General features: G+C 37.8%; 1 protein-coding gene across 6 annotated transcripts; it reads right to left on the bottom strand.

Moving 5' to 3' along the window:
- Nucleotides 1-2,703: 2,703 nt before the first annotated feature.
- On the bottom strand, nucleotides 2,704-14,609 carry aldh18a1 (aldehyde dehydrogenase 18 family, member A1). Of its 6 annotated transcripts, none has more exons than XM_036572647.1 (18): nucleotides 14,481-14,609; nucleotides 12,843-12,952; nucleotides 11,833-12,053; nucleotides 11,489-11,638; nucleotides 10,291-10,395; nucleotides 9,944-10,183; nucleotides 9,185-9,275; nucleotides 8,955-9,079; nucleotides 8,653-8,797; nucleotides 7,964-8,037; nucleotides 7,717-7,816; nucleotides 6,881-7,101; nucleotides 6,653-6,790; nucleotides 6,332-6,527; nucleotides 6,082-6,203; nucleotides 5,810-5,996; nucleotides 5,328-5,423; nucleotides 2,704-4,550 (listed from the first exon to the last, which is right to left on the bottom strand). In XM_036572647.1, exons 2-18 carry the CDS (start codon nucleotides 12,931-12,933, stop codon nucleotides 4,354-4,356), a joined length of 2,499 nt encoding a protein of 832 aa, XP_036428540.1. In that variant the 5' UTR covers nucleotides 12,934-12,952; nucleotides 14,481-14,609; the 3' UTR covers nucleotides 2,704-4,353. The 6 variants fall into 6 exon arrangements, with proteins under 6 accessions (XP_036428540.1, XP_036428543.1, XP_036428541.1 ...); XM_036572650.1 differs by having other exon boundaries at nucleotides 10,031-10,183; XM_036572648.1 differs by having other exon boundaries at nucleotides 11,833-11,984.
- Between the last annotated feature and the right edge of the window lie 6,734 nt (nucleotides 14,610-21,343).

Genomic DNA, 21,343 nt, shown 5'->3' with positions numbered 1-21,343 from the left:
AAAGACTTTTATACTGCTTACATTATAGTTTTTAATGAGGTACTGATCCCAGTGTTTCTCCATTCCATTTACAACTTGTTACTACCACATTAAATGCCATACAATGTTCACTGTTTCATATGCATTCAGATTAGGTCGGGAATGACATCAGCACAGCTAAAAGACAAAGGAAAATTATCAAGGAAACAGCCCGGTTCTTTGAGCTGAGTTATTGAAGAACAAACAGGGGGCATCTGAGGATGGGAATGTAGGAGTCTTTATAAGATCACATGGTACGTAGAAGGCGCTTTGGGCCCATGAAAGAAGCCCATATTAGCCGCACATCACAGGGCAGTGCAGACTCAAAGAGGAAGAGTCAAAGTGGTCTGGTACTAGCCGCAAGCATGCAGTTCTCTCAGAACACAAAACAAAACCAAGTCCATATCCCAGCTCATGCATTTTTCATAGGCTAAGGATACCAAGTCCTTTTAGAGATAAATATCAATTATTGAAATTGTTAATTAGGCACCCATAATTGGCGAAGATACAAATGAATAAATAACTTTGACGATTAATTATTGATTTGAAAGAAATTTGAGCTCTGTAGGGAACACGTTTGAGAGTCTCTCAAGATCAAGCAAAACAAGAAATATGAGTTTTGGCCTTGAGTAATGTTCAATTAAAGCTGTGGCAAATTTGCTATGAAGAGTCTGACAGCTTGCGATGCTGAACTCCTACATCCGCAGACCCCTCTTCTCCTTCAGACCTTTAACGTGATGCGTTTCTCGCATTATAATCAGTCCATGATAGAAAGTCACAGTTGCCTCGTGCACTGATAAACAATATGCAGAGTCACGTTGATCTTAATTTTTTCCCTCATATTTTCTTAAATTAAGCTCAACTTAGTGTAGATATCATGAATAATCAATTATATATTTTTCTGTTCAACATAGTCTATACCGGCCTGTAGGTGTAATTTTTTCTTTAATATATTAAACCATGTTGCCAATAAATAAACAATGCAGTTTAAATAAATAATGCAGTTTAAAAAAAAGCTACATATATAGAACCTAGCACTTAAAACAATTTAACATCAATAGTAGAGCCCTTTTGGGTGCTATACAGAACTACTTTTAAAAGGTTCTTTAAACAACTACAGTACTGTCATTTAATATTCAGTCAAAATAGGCTTCAGGTACAAGTTATTGATTTTCCAGCATCAGGAAAAAAAGTAAAAAAACATATTTAACAGAAAATGACAGAACAACAACTAAACAGATCAGATTTTTCAGTTTTTCAAAGAAATCGATAGGGCTATTTTTCCACATCCCTAAAGTTCAGCGTTAGAAGTTGGTTGTATTTTCTGCTTCTTATGATCCAAATAATCCAAAACACATTCAGTGATGTTGAGGTCTGGACTCTGAGGTGCAGCAGCTTCTTTGTTTGAATTGCACATTTTTTTTGGTCCATTTTCTATCAGTAATGGCTTCTTGACAGCCCCACGTTTCCACAGCATTGAGTTGTCTTCTCAAAGTAGAAAGTGAGACAAAAATTGTGGATTTTTTTTTTCAGATCTCCAAGACTGGAGCTTAATTTTCTCCTCTCTCTCAAAGCTTTAAGTACTGTTTATCTGATGGTGACAGTTTTGGTTATCTACCACCAAACCTGTCATGGTTGTTAGAAATCCTGTTTTCTCTTCATCTTTTAATCATTTTTTGAACTCCAGTTTTGGAATCAGTATATAACCATTGCCTTTCTAAAGAACCCCTGAAGACCCCCCTTTTTAAAAGTGTAGATCTGACTTTGTCATTCTTATATTACATTCATTATGGATACTGGTATCATAGAATATTTGAATATTGTTTAGTATTTAAGTGCATAAGATATTGTCAATTTAAGGTATAAATTTTGAGAGAAATATAAACAAGGCAAGCAGTAATTGAGTCAAATATCTGGAAATGACGTTTATCTAACTGATTTGGCTGCTACAACAGGACAGGGTTTGGTGAATTGTTTTGGCCAAGGTCAGATCAGTCCATGATCAAATTAGCCTTTTTCTAGAGAAAAGATGGGGATAGTCAAGGTCAAGAATATGTGATCTGTTCTGTGTCCTTAAGGTTGACTGCTGTGAGTGTAAGGTGTGAAGGTAAAATTTACACTATAAATTGCTTTTGTTTTTTAGCAGTGAGATTCAGTGCTGTTTTTATTGTCTTTCATCTGAATCAGACATTGATCATAGATCTTAGGCACGCTAAAGTTGGAACACAAGAATACATGAATAAGACTGTGCTTCTCTTCATCTCCAGATCTTTTGCTTTTTGATGAGAGAGCTCATTGAGCGTAAACAGCACATTTTGGCGAATGAAAAGGATTCACATGTCAAAAGGCAGTGGCACTTTCATGGCAAGACTCAGTTCTCTCTCAGCTGCTTCTTCTCTCCTAATAGCTACATAATTAATCCTCTGTAGTATTGTATTCACTCTTCCATTCCGCACTCACTGTAGAGCCTTTCCCTTAAGAAAGCTTCTTGAAGTCTCACATGCTGACAGGCAGCTGAGAAATATATAAAGATTAATGAATTAATATAGAATTGCCACAGCGTCCTGAGTTTTCTCTGCACTGTGAAAAGAGGAAACCTAACTATTAAACTGGGTAGGCACACTCGCTCATTTAAAACCAATGTGAAGGCAGCAATGCTAAATGCAGAAAGTACTGAAGCTGTTAGACATGTATGCAAAATGTTTATTGTACAAAGCAAATATAATACAACAGGTCCTGTACATTTTCAGTGTTCTGTTTTTCGCCAAAATGCCACTCTTTTGGAATGTTACAGCACTTTGACATATCAGATGATAAACTCTCCAGCAGAAGATGCAGATGACAAATCTATGATGACAAACCTATGATGACAAACCTATGATGGCTTTGGGTGAAACGACTGGAGGCTGACTACTGTGCCACACATTCCCATTATCACATTCATATTTAAAAATTACTTTTGGTTGCTACTAAGGAGAAGATTATCTTTTTTTTTTATCAAATTAGGTACTGTAGGTAAAAACCACAAACCAACCACAATTCCCATTTAGCACAATGCCTCCTTCATGAAAACATGACCTCTCTTAAATTACACTGTCATAAGTAATAAATATACTACTGGTTTTAAAAGCACTGCACCTTTTGGCAACTGTCCACTTACACTAATGTAAGACAGTAACTCAAGTCTTGGGTATAGCTGTGCTTAGGTGATCGATTTACAATTTAAGTTCACTCTTGCTATTATTGTTCCTTTGAGCAGGACAGCTCCCCAGAAACAGATAAATTCACAAAGCACAGATCTACTACACATCATATTAGCAACAGTCATGGTGCACTTTCTCTGTATTTGACGTGGTGGGGTGGGCACTACAAATAAACACATACCATCGTTAGCAAAAGTTTGACCAGCCCTTGTCAAATGACACGTTTTGTTGATTGAAAATAAGTTAACACACCCTATACAGAAAATAAACTTAATGTTCTGCAATTTTTAGCATGCAGTTTCTATTTATTTATTGAGTTTAACACATACAAAGAATGCCACAATGTCTGCCCAAGCTACTTTTTAATTCTTTTCCCAATGCTAAATTTGGCAAATAAACAATAAATGTGTATTAAAATGTGCATAAGTGTGTTCTCTAAAAACTTATTTTCAGAAAATCAATAAAACATGCCATTTGACAAGGCGTGCACAAACTTTTGCGTAGAACCACAATTCTATACACTGTTAAAAATAAGTATGCTATTCTTGGATAGGCCTGAAGTTTTGTTTTTGCCACATAAAATTCATACACAGCTATACTGTGATTTTAATGACTATCAGTACCATACAGAATCATGGATGAACAATGCTAATAAGCCCAGAAGCACAATCTCAGCAATAATGCAAAAATGGAGCCAGAGTAACCACAGGAAATTAAAACATTTCGCTAAATGTGAAGACAGGAGGATACTACTGTAAGCTAAGAAGGTAGAAAGCCACAATTAGAGTGTCCATTACTGAACGGTTATTACTTATAACATGGAACTTATGGGTAAGCCACAGCATCCAATGAACAAATCAAATACAAATTGAGATATCTGAATTGAATGGTTTGCTCATTACTGTATCAGGCCAATTAACAAGCTGAGGTAGAAGCATAGCCAAAATGTTAACTGTGAAAACCCATTTAGAAGTAGGTTGTGAATTAAAGCAAATGCATTTATGTTCTAATTAAAAGATAAGCTACTGGACTCCCAACAAGTACTGATCTTAGGTCACATGGCTCTTTTGAGGAGTGGATGATGAGCATCTGGGCAGTGACAACGTAAAAATGTTTTTTTTTTGGAGTGGCTCTAGTTAGATGTTCTCTGTCCAGTCAGAGGTTGTGCAACGGGAAGGTTCTCATGCAGAAACTTCATGCTGCCCTGCTCAGAGAAATCTGCAGCAGTGTGGCCGTCTCCTCGCAAAACCCACTTAGTAGTCAGGAGCCCTTCGAGTCCCACAGGCCCGCGGGCATGGATACGAGCAGTGCTGATGCCAACCTCCGCACCTACAGCAGATGACAAGGTCAGTGGAGATTTACTGTTGGTTTAAGCTTCATACTGTCATATCTGAAACACTGAACACTGTACACTGAGCACTGCCCCCTTCATCCAATAATATAAGAATGCCTTACTTTCTACTGAGCAACATTTATCACACTGGTTTTCTGCAAATAAAAGTGCAGTAAATATATCTCAGAGGTCTCAGGATGTTAACTTTGTCAGGTTTAAACATTGCAAGGCAAGTTAACATGAAAAGAAAGTGCAGCTCTAACAACTTAATCCCTTACAGTCCACAAACTACCATTTAAAAGGGAATAGGAAGAGGAATCACCACTCAATAGTTTGGAATCACTATTTTCATTAAAATTAAACTAATTTTGTTGCAGGTACACTCATATATTTATTCTTTTATGATACTAAAACTTCATACGTTTCATCTGATTTGTCAACTACAATAAATTAGCACCCAGAATGATTTTTTAATCATTTAATAACTTCTTGCTGTTCCCCCAAAAAATTAAATATTGAATAAAACCTAAAAAAAATCTAACTTATATTTTTTCAAACATTTAAATATATATGTATATGTGGACCCACACCCCATTCCCTACATCCTCACTCTACATAACTTCCATATGAGTTACTAGTAAATACTATGAAATGAATGATAGCTACTGAGCAATACATCACAAGATATAATACATGAACAATAAGCAAAGGGTCCGAAGGATTAAAAGTGTAGAAACAGAACAAAACAAATATATGAGCATTAGCAATCTTACCAAGACCAAAGCGATATCCATCTGCAAACCGTGAGCTGGCATTCCAGAACACACAGGCACTGTCCACCAACTGCAGAAACTGCTCTGCTGTCTCCTCTGCAAACAGTGAAATTCAGTAAATTTGTTACATAAACACATTTTAATTGATTGATGTAACTACATTTGTTATTAATAAAGAACAGTTAAATGACTGGCCAAAATAATTATTTTAGCGCCTGTGTAAGATACCATCTTTGCCACAAGATGGCACTATTGCAGCTAAAATATTACATCATCCAAGTCAGTAAAGGCTGCAGCATCTTAATTCAAGCATCCAACATCTACATCTAACTATATTGTTAATAACTAATAAAACTCAAGTTAACACAACGTAAAATTAATTATTTCTACAGATCGCCAACAGATCTGCACTGCTTGGTAGATGTGCTAAGACTAAATCAGAATAGATCAGCTAAGATGACAAAGAGAGATTGGAGCTTTACCATTCTCAGTGACGATGACATCAGTGTGTGAACTGCCATATTTATGAATGTGATCTACAGCCTCCTGCATGCTGTCCACCACTTCTATGCAGCACTCCAAATCTCCATACTCTGTACGCAGAGATTTCACCTCTGAAGGGCTGAACGTCAGGTATGATGCAAACCTGGGGCCAGCATGTATCTTCACCTGTATAAGCCCATCTATTAACAATCAAAAAAGTACAGCTAGGTAAATATAACAGAAATAGAGCATGTTTTTCCAACAATCTTACTTGTTCTGTTCTCAGCATGTCAATGATCTGGTCAAAAAGTGGAGTTCGGAGCACATCTCTGTGAACCAGGAGGGTTTCCATCGCATTGCAGGCTGCAGGGTAGTCACATTTTGAGTCTCTGACTGCAGAGAAACATTAACAAACCAAAAAAAATCATTATACATACATACATACATACATACATACATATTCACTGCACGTGCTACCACTGTAGTATGTAACCACATGAAATATGCAGGTTACTTTTTACCAATTTTGATGACTTTATCAATGCTGGCCTCATGGTCGACATAGACGTGACAGATGCCCTCACTGTGGCCCAGCACAGGAATGCCCTTAGCAGCACGCTGGATGTCTCTGACCAGCTGAGACGACCCACGAGGAATAATCAGATCAATCATTTTCTCCAGACGACACAGATCCTCCACCTCCTCTCGTGTGCTCACCTACAACACACAACAAAACACATTTTATGACTTGGATAACAGATACATATCAGAGCATAATCATGGCAAAGAAAACAGTCAAAATATAGCAAGAAATTAATATTTACATCACACTACCATCTTACCAGCTGGATGGCATCTTTGATATTATGCACGGACAAAGCTTCCTGGGCTAGCTCATGTAAAATGCGGTTGGTGTTAGCCGCCTCTTTTCCACCCTTCAGGAGCAGAGCATTCCCACTTGCGATAGCTAAAGCAGAAACCTGTTGAGAGAAACAGCAAAACAAAAAAAAAAGTCAAATTTTAACATGGGTTCTGTGTATGCATGGAGAAGGACATAAAGAGAGATGGACCTGAGGCAGGCAGTCTGGTCGGGATTCGAAGATGACAAGCAGTACTCCGATGGGAACAGTGATCTGCTCTAGCTCCAGGTTGTTGGCCACACGGGTCCTTCGCAGGACTCTTCCCACACTGTCCTGAGAGGACACTGCAATCTGCCGAAGGCCAATGGCCAGACTGTTCAGTTTAGATGTGGACAAGCTCAGCCGTTTCAGCATCGAAGGAGGCATACGCCCTATCATACAAGAGAGAAGCAGTAAAGTCTTCAGCTTACTGTAAAAATACTGAAACCTCTCAAATAAATAGGCCAAATTCACTTCATCATATCAGGTGGGTGACCTATGGTTACAAGCTAAGTGTTAAAGGGGCAATTCCATAGAAAACAACTTTCCCAAGCATTTTTGGAAATAAGAGTTTGATGTAGTGTGTAAATGCTGTTGAAGTTTTTCAAAACATACCGTTCACTTCCCAGCTCATACAGTTCAACTAACAGCCTGTTTTGAATTTTTGTGAAATCATAAAAACCAAATCATTTACATACATCCACCTATACAGCCTACAGTGGTTTAGAACCACCCACTGACACTGAAGTTATAAGGAATATTTCAGTCCAGAATGAAGCACAATACAATGTAGCCAATCAGAAAAGAGATCATTTACATATTTCAGTCTTAAATGTACAATAATAAACAGAGCCTGTTTAATTTGAAGGCATTAAAAAGGGTTAGAAAACAGCCACGCAAAAATAAATTATGACCACACAGGGACCAAGAAAAAAATTTCAAGAAAAATTTAAGATGGCCCTTTATTTAACACATAACATGATCCTGCTGGTTCAGATGAAATGTACCTGAATTAATAGCGAGCTCCATGTCCTTCTTATTGGCAGAAAGAATTTCTTCTTTTTTCTCAGTCAGAAGGTCAGCCATGGTGTAAATGATCTCACTCCTCTGTGAGAAGAAACATCATATGTTGACGTGAAATTATAATTGGTGCACTTCATCGTGCCTCACTAACGAAAACATGTCAAACAAACAAAACTGCATATCATTATGAGCATCTGCATTCAGCATTATGAGATGATGTTGTGTGCTTGCCTGCTCTGGGAGTAAGGAAGCCAGAGTCCTCCCTGCAGTGCGAGCCATGTCTGTCTGCTGCTCCACCGTGGGCCCTGTAGCATTGGAAACAACATGATAAATATCACCTAATATGATCTAAGATTATTTTTACAAGGGGTATAACCTTAACATTGTCGTTGCCAAGGGGAAATTGCTATTTTTTTAATCATATATTGGTTTTATTAAAAAAAGGCATTTGGAATGTTTGTAGTGGTCTGGTCATGAGTATTGGTCAGCTATTTTCAGACATAGTTGACTTGAAGAGCCTGCCTTCCTAATGTTTATTAGCCTACATCATTAGAAACTGTGTCCAATACCAAAACAAAAAAAAAAGTTACAATTAAAACCTTTTTTATTATGGCTGGCCAAATGTTGTTGCATGTTGCTTTTACGTAGCACTACCAAGTGTCGCTTAAGGCTACTAAATACATCTACATTCATTTAGTGACTGTTTTCAAGCTATGTTAAAGCTTCAAGCCTGGGGTTCTCAAGGAAGCTGTATGTAAAGATAATTTTGACCAGATGGCCCAGGCATAATGAACATACATTTTGGGCACTAAAATGCCCGCATGTTGTACTAGGGATGAGATCAGGGTACAACACAATTAAACACAAAATCGGTACACTGACAGTACACAGTGTCAAGTGACTTAAAACTAATCACTTACCAGCAGGCTTAACCTCTGAAAAGAATGTTCCCACTTTCTTGCCCTCCACAATGTCAGTGATGACATGCCCAGTGACCTTGGGGTGGGTGCCATTAGCAATTACTACGGAAGTGCCCCCCTGAAGAGCCCAAAGAGCAGCCTTCACCTGCAGACAACATAAGAAAACGCAAAAAAAAATAAATAAATAAATAAAAATAAAAAAATAAAAAAATCACAACAGCTCATCTTTAATTATCCTAATAATGAAAAGCTGAGCTGCACTATTGGATCGCATACTTCAAACAGTGAGATTGCAGGCAAACCTTAGCTTCCATTCCACCTATGCCAACCCTGGATTTTGTGCCATACGTTATAGACTGCTGGTCACCAGGGTAGAAAGTGTCAAGCAATTTGGCATCATCTGTCCCAGGAGGGCTGTCATAAAGACCTGTGATAGGCAGCAGATTACTTTATAACTTTCAAAGAAAAAATATTTTTCCTAAGACCCATCATTAAAGTGTGTTCAAAATAATGATGGCTATTTGGGTCTTACCTTCTACATCAGAGAGAGCAATGAGGAGGTCAGCTCTCATCTCCACAGCAAGCCGAGCTGCCAAACTGTCATTGTCCTTGATGCTTATGACCTGTGATATGACAAAAGGGAGTACATGACAGTCAAATCCAAAGGACTTTGTAAGCTACAATGGATTGCCCACTCTTTGAAATACTATCGAATGTTTTCATGAATAACTCCAACTTTATATACTTTATCAATGCATTATTTGTGTCACCCACTAAACCTTCATCACTGGTCAGTTTCCGACCACAAAAACACTACTGTCTGGACATTTTTGTTTGGCGGACAATTTGTAAACCAGTGGCAAATAATATTTGGTCAGTGGCGTCCTATGGTGGTCCTTTTCAGTGATGGATGGGGTAGAGGGTGACACAAATTAAGCAGCAATAGATGTGCAAGAGTCAGCACCTACAAAGCAGTAGATGTTACCTAATAAACTGATACTTCAGAAGGTATAGAGAGATAAGAAAAAGTTCAAATGATACAGATTAAGTGGGACTAGCCCCTGATGTTTACAAAAACCACTATGGTAGAAGACTAAATCAGTGCTTCAAAGCATGCAAAGAGGAATGCTGTATGTAAGCAACAGCATTTTACAGAAAATGGAATGATGATGGCATTTTCCATGTAAGTGCAGGAAATAAGAGAAGAGTCAAGCTGCGCGAATGTTTTCCACTCAGCTCCGGCCTCTTCTAGGCTCTGGCTTCCAGCATGCATGTGTTAAAAGCTCCTTCCCTGCATGCAGCTCTCAATGGCCACTGGGAAATTGGGGTGGTTTGCCAGTCCCTTTTCCCATCCCCTCTGTTCTGTACCCACGTTTACCCCCTGCAGATCGCTGTTGGGCTCTGGAGGAGGCACCACTGCATCGTTGGTGTTGATGATGGGCACAATGTTCATACGCAGCAGCTCATGCAAGGTGCTGTTCAGGTTCCTTCTCTTCTGATCATCATGGAAGTCCAAGTTTGTGACCAAGATCTGGAAAGAAAAAAACAGAAGACTCAATTAATGTGCTCAAACGTTACAGGTGAGTTACTTAATCCAAGAAAGCCAAAAAGTAAGGCATTTAAACTGTGTGAGTGTACCTGTGCTGTGCAGGTGCTGTACTGAGTGAACATGGCTTCATACAAAGCCATCAGTCCACTCTGGCCTGCAGCGGCACATGCCCTTGCCTCCAAAACGGGCAGAGACTGGAAAGAAAAGCAGAAAACATCACTGGACTAGAGCTTTCATCTGAAATTTCAATCTGAACCTGAGTACATGCTGACAACCTTCTGTTCAAGCCCGACCTGACTGGTACCACAACTTTGGAATCTAACACTAACCTGAGCCCGACAAAATTTTGTGCGGAACCCAGACTGGCACATCACCCAAAGTGATGAATAAAACCCGATATAACTAATAACAGCGTCAGTTAATTTAAATCTAAAGTTAAATTAAATATACAGTATTGTGCAAATCTTTAAGCACCTGAAAAAATTGAATTAAAAAGCTTATCTGGGCAGGCCTTGTTTATTTGCTCAGGAAAACAATAATGTTGGAATAAATACAAATATATTAATAGGATTAGTAGTGATTTTATGCAAGTCAGTATGTTCGTTTAACCATTTCCAAACTGCCCAGTATTCTTTGTGGGTATCATCCAAAACAGAGTTTGGTCAATCAAAGCTTCATTATGTTATATCAAGTGTGCTGGTGATGAAATTTAGTAATGTGAAGGCTGGAAGAGTCCAGAAGACATGGGGAATCAAACCAGCTAACAGGATATCAACTACTTTTTTCGATATAAGAAATAAATTTTTGTTAATTTTTTCCTCTATTTATGTTTATTTGCATTAACCCTAAGGTTATATTGTGTTTTTACAAGCAATAACACACTTACTACCATGATAAATGATTTTAAACAACGTGCACAAGTAGTCAGGTCTCGTCAGGTTCGGATTAATATTTCATGCTTTACATTGGACATCTCTTTAGACTTGATTTCTTTTTTGTTCAACTGATTAATCACACTTCCAACAATAACGATTGTCTGCAGCACTATTATGTGGAGTGTGATGGGTATACCCATTTTAATTTGTTCTGCTTACCCCTAGTGCTGCAATTATTTCTATATTTCAATCAATTCTAAATGATTTTATGATCAACTATTTTTTTCAATGAATCAGCTAACATAATTAGCAAAAAAAGGGTTGCAATATGATCGCTTTTGTTTTAAATGTCAGTGTTGTCGGCTTTGTTTATTTATTTATTAAACATCATAACTGTTGCAGCCCTACTCACCATGTCTTTGAGCTGATTTTGTCCAGAGTGGAGAGCCTGTCTGACACTCTGAGAGAGAAGAATCTCATGCCTGAGTCTCTGCTTCCCAAATGCCACAGCTCCACTAGTGACGATCATCATTTCTCTGCCCTGATTCTGCAGCATCGCCACCTTAGATCACCCCAACAACAACAACAACTCAGTTCAAATACGTCAGCATGGGTTGCAAATGCATGTACAATAATTGTTTTATTAACCTTTATGACAATGACTATGACTAAAAAACACTGAGCCATAAACCTCCAGCTTGCTTGCACAATGGTAAGCAGGCAAATTCTCCAAGAATGACCTTAGACCTCTCTTACCTGTTCAACAATGGAGGCGAGCCTCCCAAGTGCAAGGCCGCACTCATCACCTCGAGTTACCACAGCACTGCCCAGCTTGACCACAATCCTTTTGGCCTGGCGAAGCTCGCTGCGGTGGGCGAATGACTTACCATGGGCACGCGCCAGTGGCACTGTAAGAAAAGGCACGTTACTCCATTGACGAACAGCATGGAGTCTGACAAATGGAGAGGTAGAGGGATCTGGTGGAAGAAAAAGCCACGAAGGGAGCCAATGAGGAGCCGTGCCATGCAGGGAGCCAATGAAGAGGAGGTGAGAGTGATGGGTGAGTTAGCAAACAGCCTTGCAGCAATCCGGTTAGGGGTGGCGTGTAGTGTAGGATAATGTGTAAGGTAATGATAGATGTAGAGAAACAGCTGAAAGACATTAAACTGAAGGACCCACCTTCCTAAAATATATGAAGACTAAGGATGCCTACTGACTTAAATACTTGGTCAATTCAGAATTTGCCACAAAGTCATGCATTTGCCAGCAGGATTTCCCACAGTACTTTAGATAACAAAAGAGCAGTGAGCTTTAGGCCTTATGCCTAAATATGAACAAAATAGTCAATTTATGTGACCAATAAAAATATTTTTAGATATTATCTAAACAACTGCAATTTGCTAAAGACACAAGCACGCCCCACCCCCATTCACTGAAAGCAAATGACAGTGTTAAAAGTGCCACATCAGCAAAGGCAACCAGCCAGCAAGCCCCACTGCTGACAGCACAGAACGCAGAACAGTGCATGAAATTGAATGAATGAGAGCAGCAGACAGGGACACAAAGAATGTGGGGAGGGGCAGGGAATAACGGAAAATAAATCTCTAAGCATTTAAAAAAAAAAATTAATGAAAAAAAAACAAACATAGAACACACTAAAGGAACAAAATATATAATAATAATTAGGGCTTTCAAACAGGTTGCAATCCTTCACTACTTTTAATGAAGATGTAAAATACTACAAAATACATGAAAAGGAAACCCACTCTTTCCCTGTGAAACAGATCTTGTGGAGGTCCGGAGGCTTTTTGGGCCCACAGAGAGCCGGGAGCATAGAGACAGTCTCTGCAGCAACATGGCGGCCACGCTCTTTAAACTGCAACATATATACAAAGCAGAATTTTAGAATGAAATCAAATTCAAAGCCTACTTATGTGGTTTCCAGTGCACAGATTCTCTAAAATGGTCCACACAGAGTTATGTATGTACTTAAATACTTATTTTTTTTTATAATTCACTAACCTATCATAGTCTAATGTAGACTACCCATCACAGAAGTTGCATACCACTGCAACTTAGCAGTGCTGTGGAGTGCTTTAACCTGCTCAGAGAAACCAGAGAAACTACGCTCAGTGCTAGAATAGATGGTACATGGCTTTTTGGAGCAAAGAGAATATTACTCACTGCATTCTTATGGAAGACCAGACATTGCAGTGCTAGGGTTGTGTTACACTGTAACAGAGCCACTTTATTACTCTTCACATAGTTTGTGGAAGTAATGGTACTGTACAGTGTAGCTGGTTTGTCTGTCACCGCAGGTTTCATTATAAACAAACCCACCTATCTGGATGAAACGCTCTGCTACTGATCCAGCAACCTAGTCTCAAATAACCTAATGATCCATCACAATCTGCTATTTCATCACACACATATGCTGCAATCAGCAGGTGGTTGAAAACCGACATTGCATCATTTATTAAATGCACCTGAGCTTTTTCAATACAACAAACAGGCTGTTAAGGTTATCAAAGCTACACTCTTAAAAGATGTTTAGAAGGTTCTTTAGTAAAGGCAATAGTTCTATTTCGTTCTATATAACCATGAGTAAATATTACGTAGTTCTTTGCATGGTGAATTGATGGAGAATGTGTTGTATATGGTCCAAGATAGCACCACAGAGGGTACCTCTATTGTAAGAAGCTTTAGCTAACGTTATATCGTAACAAGAGAACAACCCATTTTGGTGCTATATAGAACCATTTTCAAAAAGGTTCTATATAGAACCCTATACAATACATTCTCCATCAATCTGAAGAACCATTTCACCATGCAAAGACCCATTTAAGAATTAATTTATTCTATATAGCTAGAAGAACCATCTTTTTAAGAGTGTAGGATATAACCACATGGGTGAACATACAAGTTAACATTCGGTTAGGTGGTTAGTGTTAGTGTTTACTTTGCTCCTGACTACCTGAACGAGAAAATTGTGAAACTAAGTAACTTCCACAGCTAACTAACTAACAAACATGTAGCTAACGAGTTAACGTAAATCCCGATAACAAACAGCCAGCCATGTAACCACTCTACTGCAACCTGGGCCAAATAAAGGTCTCTGAACTTATTTTAGATTTACGTTACCCGTTTGCTAATTCTTCAGAATCATAAAAGCGGTAGCGCTACCTAAAGTTAGCTTCATAGTTTCAGACAGGCTTGCAGTGTGGCTGGCATCTCCATAAACACAGCGAGCTAACGCTATATGGGTCATTTAACCCAGCTTGCTAGCGAGCAAACTAACAGACAGCAGCTAATTTACGATAATAATCCCACAGCTAGCTAAGTTACTGTCTGGAAAAACATAAAGAAGTTAACGTTACATCTGCACACAGTGCACTCTTACATACCCTGTTCTGCAAACTACTAAACTTCGTCTCCAGGTTCAAGTTCAGTGTGTTTGGGCTGCTGTCCTGAGTGCCACATCAACTCGTGGCTGCTCCGCTTCTCTCCTCGACCATGTTGACATGCAGCTACGTGGAAACGCAGACTGCGCATGCGCTGCCTAGTGGCGCGATTCACAAATGTATTTACGTAGCAAAAAAACACTAAAATAAATATGACATCTTTGCTCAGTAATAACACATAACTTTCGTTTCAGAAAAGTTGTCACCAACATGGACTTGAACGAGCTCATTCGAATTTCTACCATAGACCTGGGGAGATTTTGAGCAAAAGTGCCGACAACATGTGGGTTTACGGATTAAGTGGTGATAATGGGTGCAAGACACTCTTACACTATAACAGCAGGTGGCGTTATAAGCAAAATCAGAAAAATATACAGCTGCAGAGTTTCTACAGCAAACGGGTTTTGTGCAGCAGGACGCTAGTATTACTGCTACTGAGTGCTGATTGGTTGGCGAGCGGAGTAGCTCATTGGCTGTTTGCGCTCACTGACGACATGAAAGTACACAAGGCGCAGTTTCAAACTCGATATAACTCGAGTTCAAAAGCACTTAAAATATAACATTGGTGTTAAAATGATTTATCCTGCTCTGTGTTCAGGAAATGAATGTATTCTTTTGCATTAAAAATGTTACAGCATTTATAAAGTAGAAGGATGTATTTCACTAAAAAACAAAGAAATTCTCTGTATATTTCTTACTTCTTTCTGTAGCAAAGGGGCTTTGGGCAGTAGGACACTGGCATTACTGCTACTGCGTGCTGATTGGTAGGCGAGAAGCAGCTGTTTAGCTGAGTGAATGTACATGAGGGGTTCAAAAGTTCACAAGTACTTAAAAATATAACAGCAGTGTTAAACTGTTTTATGCTGTTCTGTGTTCAAGAAATGGATGTATTCTTCTATATAAAAATGTTTAATCATTTACAAACTATGAGTTTGCTCAAATGCTCCAGATTAACCTATTTATTTTGGACTTGCTCGAGAGCGCCATCTAGTGTTTGACCAATGTGGAACACTTGGCAGTTCTCTTCTCTCTTCTCAAATTCTCTGGTAAGAGCTTGCAGTAACACTTTATTTGAAGTCTACTTACATAGGAACCTCATGGTACATGCCTAAACCATAAATAACAAAAATATATAAAATAAATAGATATTTTCAATACTTCAGCATTTATGGGTTGCTAATGTCAGTGTTCCTAAAATGATAAAAGATATTTTATGATGTCAATTACATTGTATTGACATAACAGCCCATGACAGATTTGTTTCATTCATAACACTGCTATGAAGCATCATTGTCATGTAGTGGGACTTATACCACGGTGGCCCTATTTCAGAATAAAATATAGCAGGTTAATGAAAGATTGTTATGCCCTTAAACTAAAGTGGTGGTTTTCATACATACTTTCCCACATGTAAATAGCCTACCAGTGGTTGATAAAGTCCAAAATGAAAGCAGAATTAGAAATACCCTTGATAAAATATTGCTAAAAGTAGAAGTCCTGTATCTATATTTTACTTGTGTTAAAGTACAAAATTAAACAGTTTGTATATCAAAATTAGTACTGTGAGTTTTTATAGATTTTGTGTTACACAGGGTGTCCCAAAAAAATTCACATCATTTCATAGTCTATTAACACAATTCTCCCTCAAATGATCTCAAATTTTAACAAAATGTGTAAAAACTAACCAGGTTTAATTTTTAATGTTTTTTTTTTAGTTTGAAGAATGGCGTTCACTAGAAATGAAAAGGCATTTTGTGTGTTAGAATATACTCGAACACAGTCAAACAAGAGTGTGCAGCGTGCATTTTCAAGAAAATTCAATACAAATGCACCAACTGGAAAGCAGATTTGGACATGGCACAAAAAATTCAAAGAGGAAGGCTGTCTGTGCAGGGCAAAGGGATCTGGATGACCACCAGTATCGGAAGATATTACATTTGTGAAGCTTTGTGAAATCGGTTCTAAAATCTACATCCCTCTGAATTTCTTGTTCGACTTTTGATAAATAAATCTTGTATTGTTCAACATGAAGTCTATTTAATTTCGTTTGCCCAGGACATGTAGTTACTCAGATATTCACATCTCAAATGATGCCAATTTTTATGAGACTCCCTGTATTATTTTGATGCCCTGTGTGGCTGGAGAAATGAAAATCTGCATAAATGAGTAAGCTGTTCAGTTTGCATCTACACAGGTCTCTTTAATAGAAACTGTACTTTTATACTGTATCATAAGTAGAAATAGTTTTTAACCAGGCTTCTCTGTCTTATATGTTCAATTATCTGGGAATAATGCTTTATAACAGTGTTAGAAATGTCTGTCACTTTAATTTAAGGTCTGGATATCAATATAGCAAAGTGTTTTCTAAATAAATTATTCAATGCTTATGCATGTGTTATGAAGCCTCTTGGTATGTATCCTTCAAATAAAGAGTTAAAGAGATTGCTTACTTTAATCTTTGATTGTTTTGGTTTGTGTGCACATTTCAGACAAAACGTTACAATAGGTTACCCCCCCTCCCCACAAAGCTATAGAATTTTTATCAGGTACATCCCTCCTACAGCAAATTGAGCTACAATAGCCTACGCCAATTCTAGAGTAAAAGGTTTGCAAAAGCCTACACCTGGCCTATGGCAAAGCCGTGATCATTATCAAGAACACTTGCTATAGTGGACAACATCCAGATGTACCCACAGGTGTCATTCATTTTCCACACTGTGCAGTCACGCACTTGCAAGCTCTAAGTGAGAAATGTGTCCCCAGTGGTGGACAGAGGCATCAAAGGCCTGTATAACCTTAGGGCCAACACAGAGACTCTTCAGCCTGTTTTTCTCATCACACTGGTATATTCTTGCCATAAAAAGTGTCTGGTATGCATGGAATTGTGCTTTTTGCCATATGTTTGTGTGTGCTTTTGTGTACATGCACCAGCTGTACTGCTCTGGACTGATCCTCCGATGTCTAAGTGTGATTTTCAAGCCTCTTTTAGACAGCCTAGATAGCTTGATTAAATTATATCCATGCATTACGACATAGTATCTCTCCACGCACAAATTAATTTATGATGCTTCAAACCCCCTTCTAGCCGCATAAGCCAAATTCAAATCAAATCAATCAGCAATTTCATTTCTAAGTACACTTTTATGATAAATATAGCATCAAGGCCATTTCCTCCCCTAAACCTTCTCAGAAACCACTGCGGGGATTTGAGCAGAAATAAATTCTGTTCTGAAACCACATTCCAGTGCTTCCTTATTCAGAGTCCTTATTCAGACTGAAACTGAAAAATAAGAGTGGGATTGCTAGGTGGTTGCCATGGTATCCTAGGTGGTTGTTATGACATTCCAGGTGATTGCTTGGGAGTTGCTAGGTGGTTGCTAACATATCCCAGGTGGTTGTTATTATATTTCAGGTGATTGCTCTGGTGTTGCTGCTGTACTTGTATAATTTTGACCTAAGAGGGGTGTAAAAACTTTTACACACTTCTCACAATCACTCCAAGCATCCGATGTCTCAAAAACTGTGGGACAAGTTAGAAGACAAAAATGTGGCAAAAGAAAAATAAGAAGAATATAAATTGGATGACAATCATGTTACACGTTGCACAATCATTAAAATATCCATCAGCATTTATTGCATATTTCTAAATCTAAGACACTCTAATTTCGCAGTTTTTTTGGAAACTTTGTTTTCACAGGTGTTCAGAGTCTCAATAAAAGTACTAGGAACATCTGAGGGATTTCTAAACAGTACTACTTCAAAAGATAGTTATCATTTATTGTTATTTATCAAGATTTGTAGGGGGAAGCCTTTTGGTGCTAGACTGTTCGAGTAGTTTGAGAAGTAACAGATGGCCAACAAAGCAGTTACAGTATCTGTAAATAAGATGGCACAGCAGCTACTAGACCTCTCTTAGCATTGTGCCATTTCTTGGGACATAAATATCAAAACCCAAAAAAAGGAAAAAAAACTCTAACTAATGCTAATTTCTGCAAGTGCCCCTATTGGATTTTAGTAGCTAGCGCTAAGCTAAAAACAATTCATTTGAACATTTTTGGTCATTCTAGATAAACATAGGCATTCAATGTTTTATTGAAAGCTTGCAACAGACATTATTACATATTTTACCTTGTAGTATTTTTAAAGTGTCTCTTTTAGGACTCTGGGATGGAGCTGATGCTGCTGTCTTCTATTTCTAACATTTGACTGAAATGCAGTCAGTGATGTATTTAGAACTTCCAGAAGGCCGACAGTGATGTTTTTTCTCATGGAACTGGTCCCACCCTTTGTAAATCAAAATAAGATTGGTTGATTGCTCTGTTAGTTTTTAATTATTTTAGTGGTGAATATGACAATTAGGCCTTGAGTTCAGCTCCTGAAGTCCTAACTAATGGGAGAGCTCGCTTGGCTGTTTCTACCTAGATATCAAAGGCAAAAATATTTTTGGGCAATTTCAATTTGGGCTGCTTCAAGAATTTAACTTTTTTGTTTCAAATAAAAACTTAATAATAAAGTAAGATAATTACTACAACAATCGTAGAGTTTACAAAATGACAGCATGATAACTATACTCAACAAAAATAAACAAACAAAGTACAGCCTTTTTTAATTATTTCACAATAATCATTAGAAGGGCCTGAGGGTTCACACTGAGTCTTTTATCTTGTGTACACTTGTCTGTCACATTCATAGTTCTTTATGCACCCTTTCAGTTTGTACAGAATGCCTGACAATTGTTTTGCACCATTTGAATGCACCATCTGCTCTTTACATTGTGTGATGTACACTTGGGCATATGCATAATGAAAACTTCAACTGAATGAAACTCAATCGAAAGCTCAGAAGACTTTGAGAGAAGTAAAGATAGTGATACTTCTTATGTCATATAAGACTGCATAGCTTCTTGGAAGAACTGACTAGAACATGAAACTCTTTTATGCTTAGTTCCCTTTAGGGGCTGAATATGATTAATGTCTGGATGAGGTATATTTCCTGGTTCATATTTCAGTGAAGGTCATGCACAGCACACTAAGTGGTCTCTGAATGGTCATGTTATAATGGGAAACAATGTTTCAAGTATAAGCTGGGCATCAACCAAGACTCAGTAATGCTCAGTTTGACTTTTACACCCATCCAGTGTTTTAGTTCATGGTTAAAGTTGCCTTGGAAAAAAAAAATCACATGGAAACATGACCAAATGCCGACATTTATTTACGTTCCTATGTTCTAACAAACATCCCCTTAGAAACAGCATTCTGAAAGCTTAATTAAAGTGGTATGTCTGTGCCCCTTTGGAGGCCATGTGTTTTCTCCAAAAGGAAGCTGGAGAGATGAGATTTTCATGCTATGAATTATGCATTTGGTGCCACAGAGACATAAGTATGTTCTAAATAGACTGGGTAGATCATGCTCCTTTTAGTGAGACCATGTCTTTCAAGATAATTTCCATGACTCCATCAATGCTCACCATTCTTCATATGTCAAAAAGTCTGCTGATTTATTACATGCTAAAAACACAAATTATAATACTGTATTTATGCAGGTTTCTATTTTGCAGATTTTAAAGAAACAGTAAATAATTTTCAATCAAAGAATACAATGAACTCGTTTCTCACAGCTTCTCCCAGTAATACAGTCTGATTTAAATAAGTAGATATAGCGGTAATTTCACAGAATCTTTAAATAACTCTGACTTCAAAGTAGCACTGCACAGCTGTGCTCCCTCCAGACAAAGATTATATGATAACTAAATCTACAGCTGCGATAAGAGGGCGGATCTGTAACTTTCATAATCTCACCAGGAAAGCGCACTTCTTCCTCTTTCATTTAACGTTTTCGTATTACAGAGTTTGAAAGTACACTTTATTCCTTTTTTACGTTTCCTCCTAATTTTTTCTGCACAGTTTCCTAATTTTTACATGAGAACTGAAAATGCTGATGGAGAAAAAGGGAGTCCTCGGCAATCAGCGTTTAAACTTCTCTCTCTCTTTCTCTTACTCTTACTAACATCACTCCCCCATTCTCTGTTCAGCTCCAGTACCTCTAAACAAAATATGAGCACCATTAAACAAACAACCTACACATTTCTGCTACAAATGAAAACTTAACCTTTATTTCGAGCACCTACTACCGTGAACAATTCAGCTGAAAGTGGTGCAAGTACAAATGTTACACAGGAGGGGTTAATTGTAACACACTGAGGGGCTAATTGTAATGCTTGCAGGTAAATTCTGATAAACAGAATTATTTAAATACAGTTCTATCAATACAGTGCTTTCCAACCTAAATACAATTAAAATGTATTTCATTTTCATAACATTCATAGTACCTGTGAATAAAAAGTTTGGACTTCTCTCATTGTTTATAATGGGAGGCTTGATGAATGATAAATCACCAACAATGTCTATTTAAGAAAATGTCATACTGCATTATATGGGTATAAAAAGCAACAACCAAACATAATGCAGTGAGGGGAACATGCATTTAGTAAACAAGTATTTCTGAGCTAAATAAAACTAGTTCAATTGCTTGCTACCACATGAAGTAATCTTTTTAAGTTAACCCATTTTTTACTATTTTAGTGTGAATGGGGAAAAACTCTTAACACCATGTTTGCTTTCTTCTGTAACATGTTTAGACTTATTCTCCCAGACTCTGAGATGCTTAGTTGTAAAACAGCACTCTTAAAAAAAGATGGTTCTTCAAGGGTTCTTTATTAAAGTAAATGGTTCTACATAGAACCATGAACACTGAAAGAGCCCTTTGCATCATGAAAACGTTTTTCAGATTGATGGAGAATGTGCTGT

This window comes from Colossoma macropomum, unplaced genomic scaffold (genome assembly GCF_904425465.1).
Source record: "Colossoma macropomum unplaced genomic scaffold, Colossoma_macropomum, whole genome shotgun sequence".
Lineage (NCBI taxonomy): Eukaryota > Metazoa > Chordata > Actinopteri > Characiformes > Serrasalmidae > Colossoma > Colossoma macropomum.
This window is presented reverse-complemented; position numbering and strand designations above follow the sequence as displayed.

Excerpts from the sequence above, each read along its gene's own strand:
- aldh18a1 (XM_036572647.1), bottom strand. The coding sequence starts at position 12,933 with ATGTTGCTGCAGAGACTGTCTCTATGCTCCCGGCTCTCTGTGGGCCCA. Across the intron at positions 7,817-7,963 it reads CTTCCTTACTCCCAGAGCAG|AGGAGTGAGATCATTTACAC; the intron begins GCAAGCACACAA and ends TTCTTCTCACAG. Across the intron at positions 6,791-6,880 it reads GACCAGACTGCCTGCCTCAG|GTTTCTGCTTTAGCTATCGC; the intron begins GTCCATCTCTCT and ends TTCTCTCAACAG.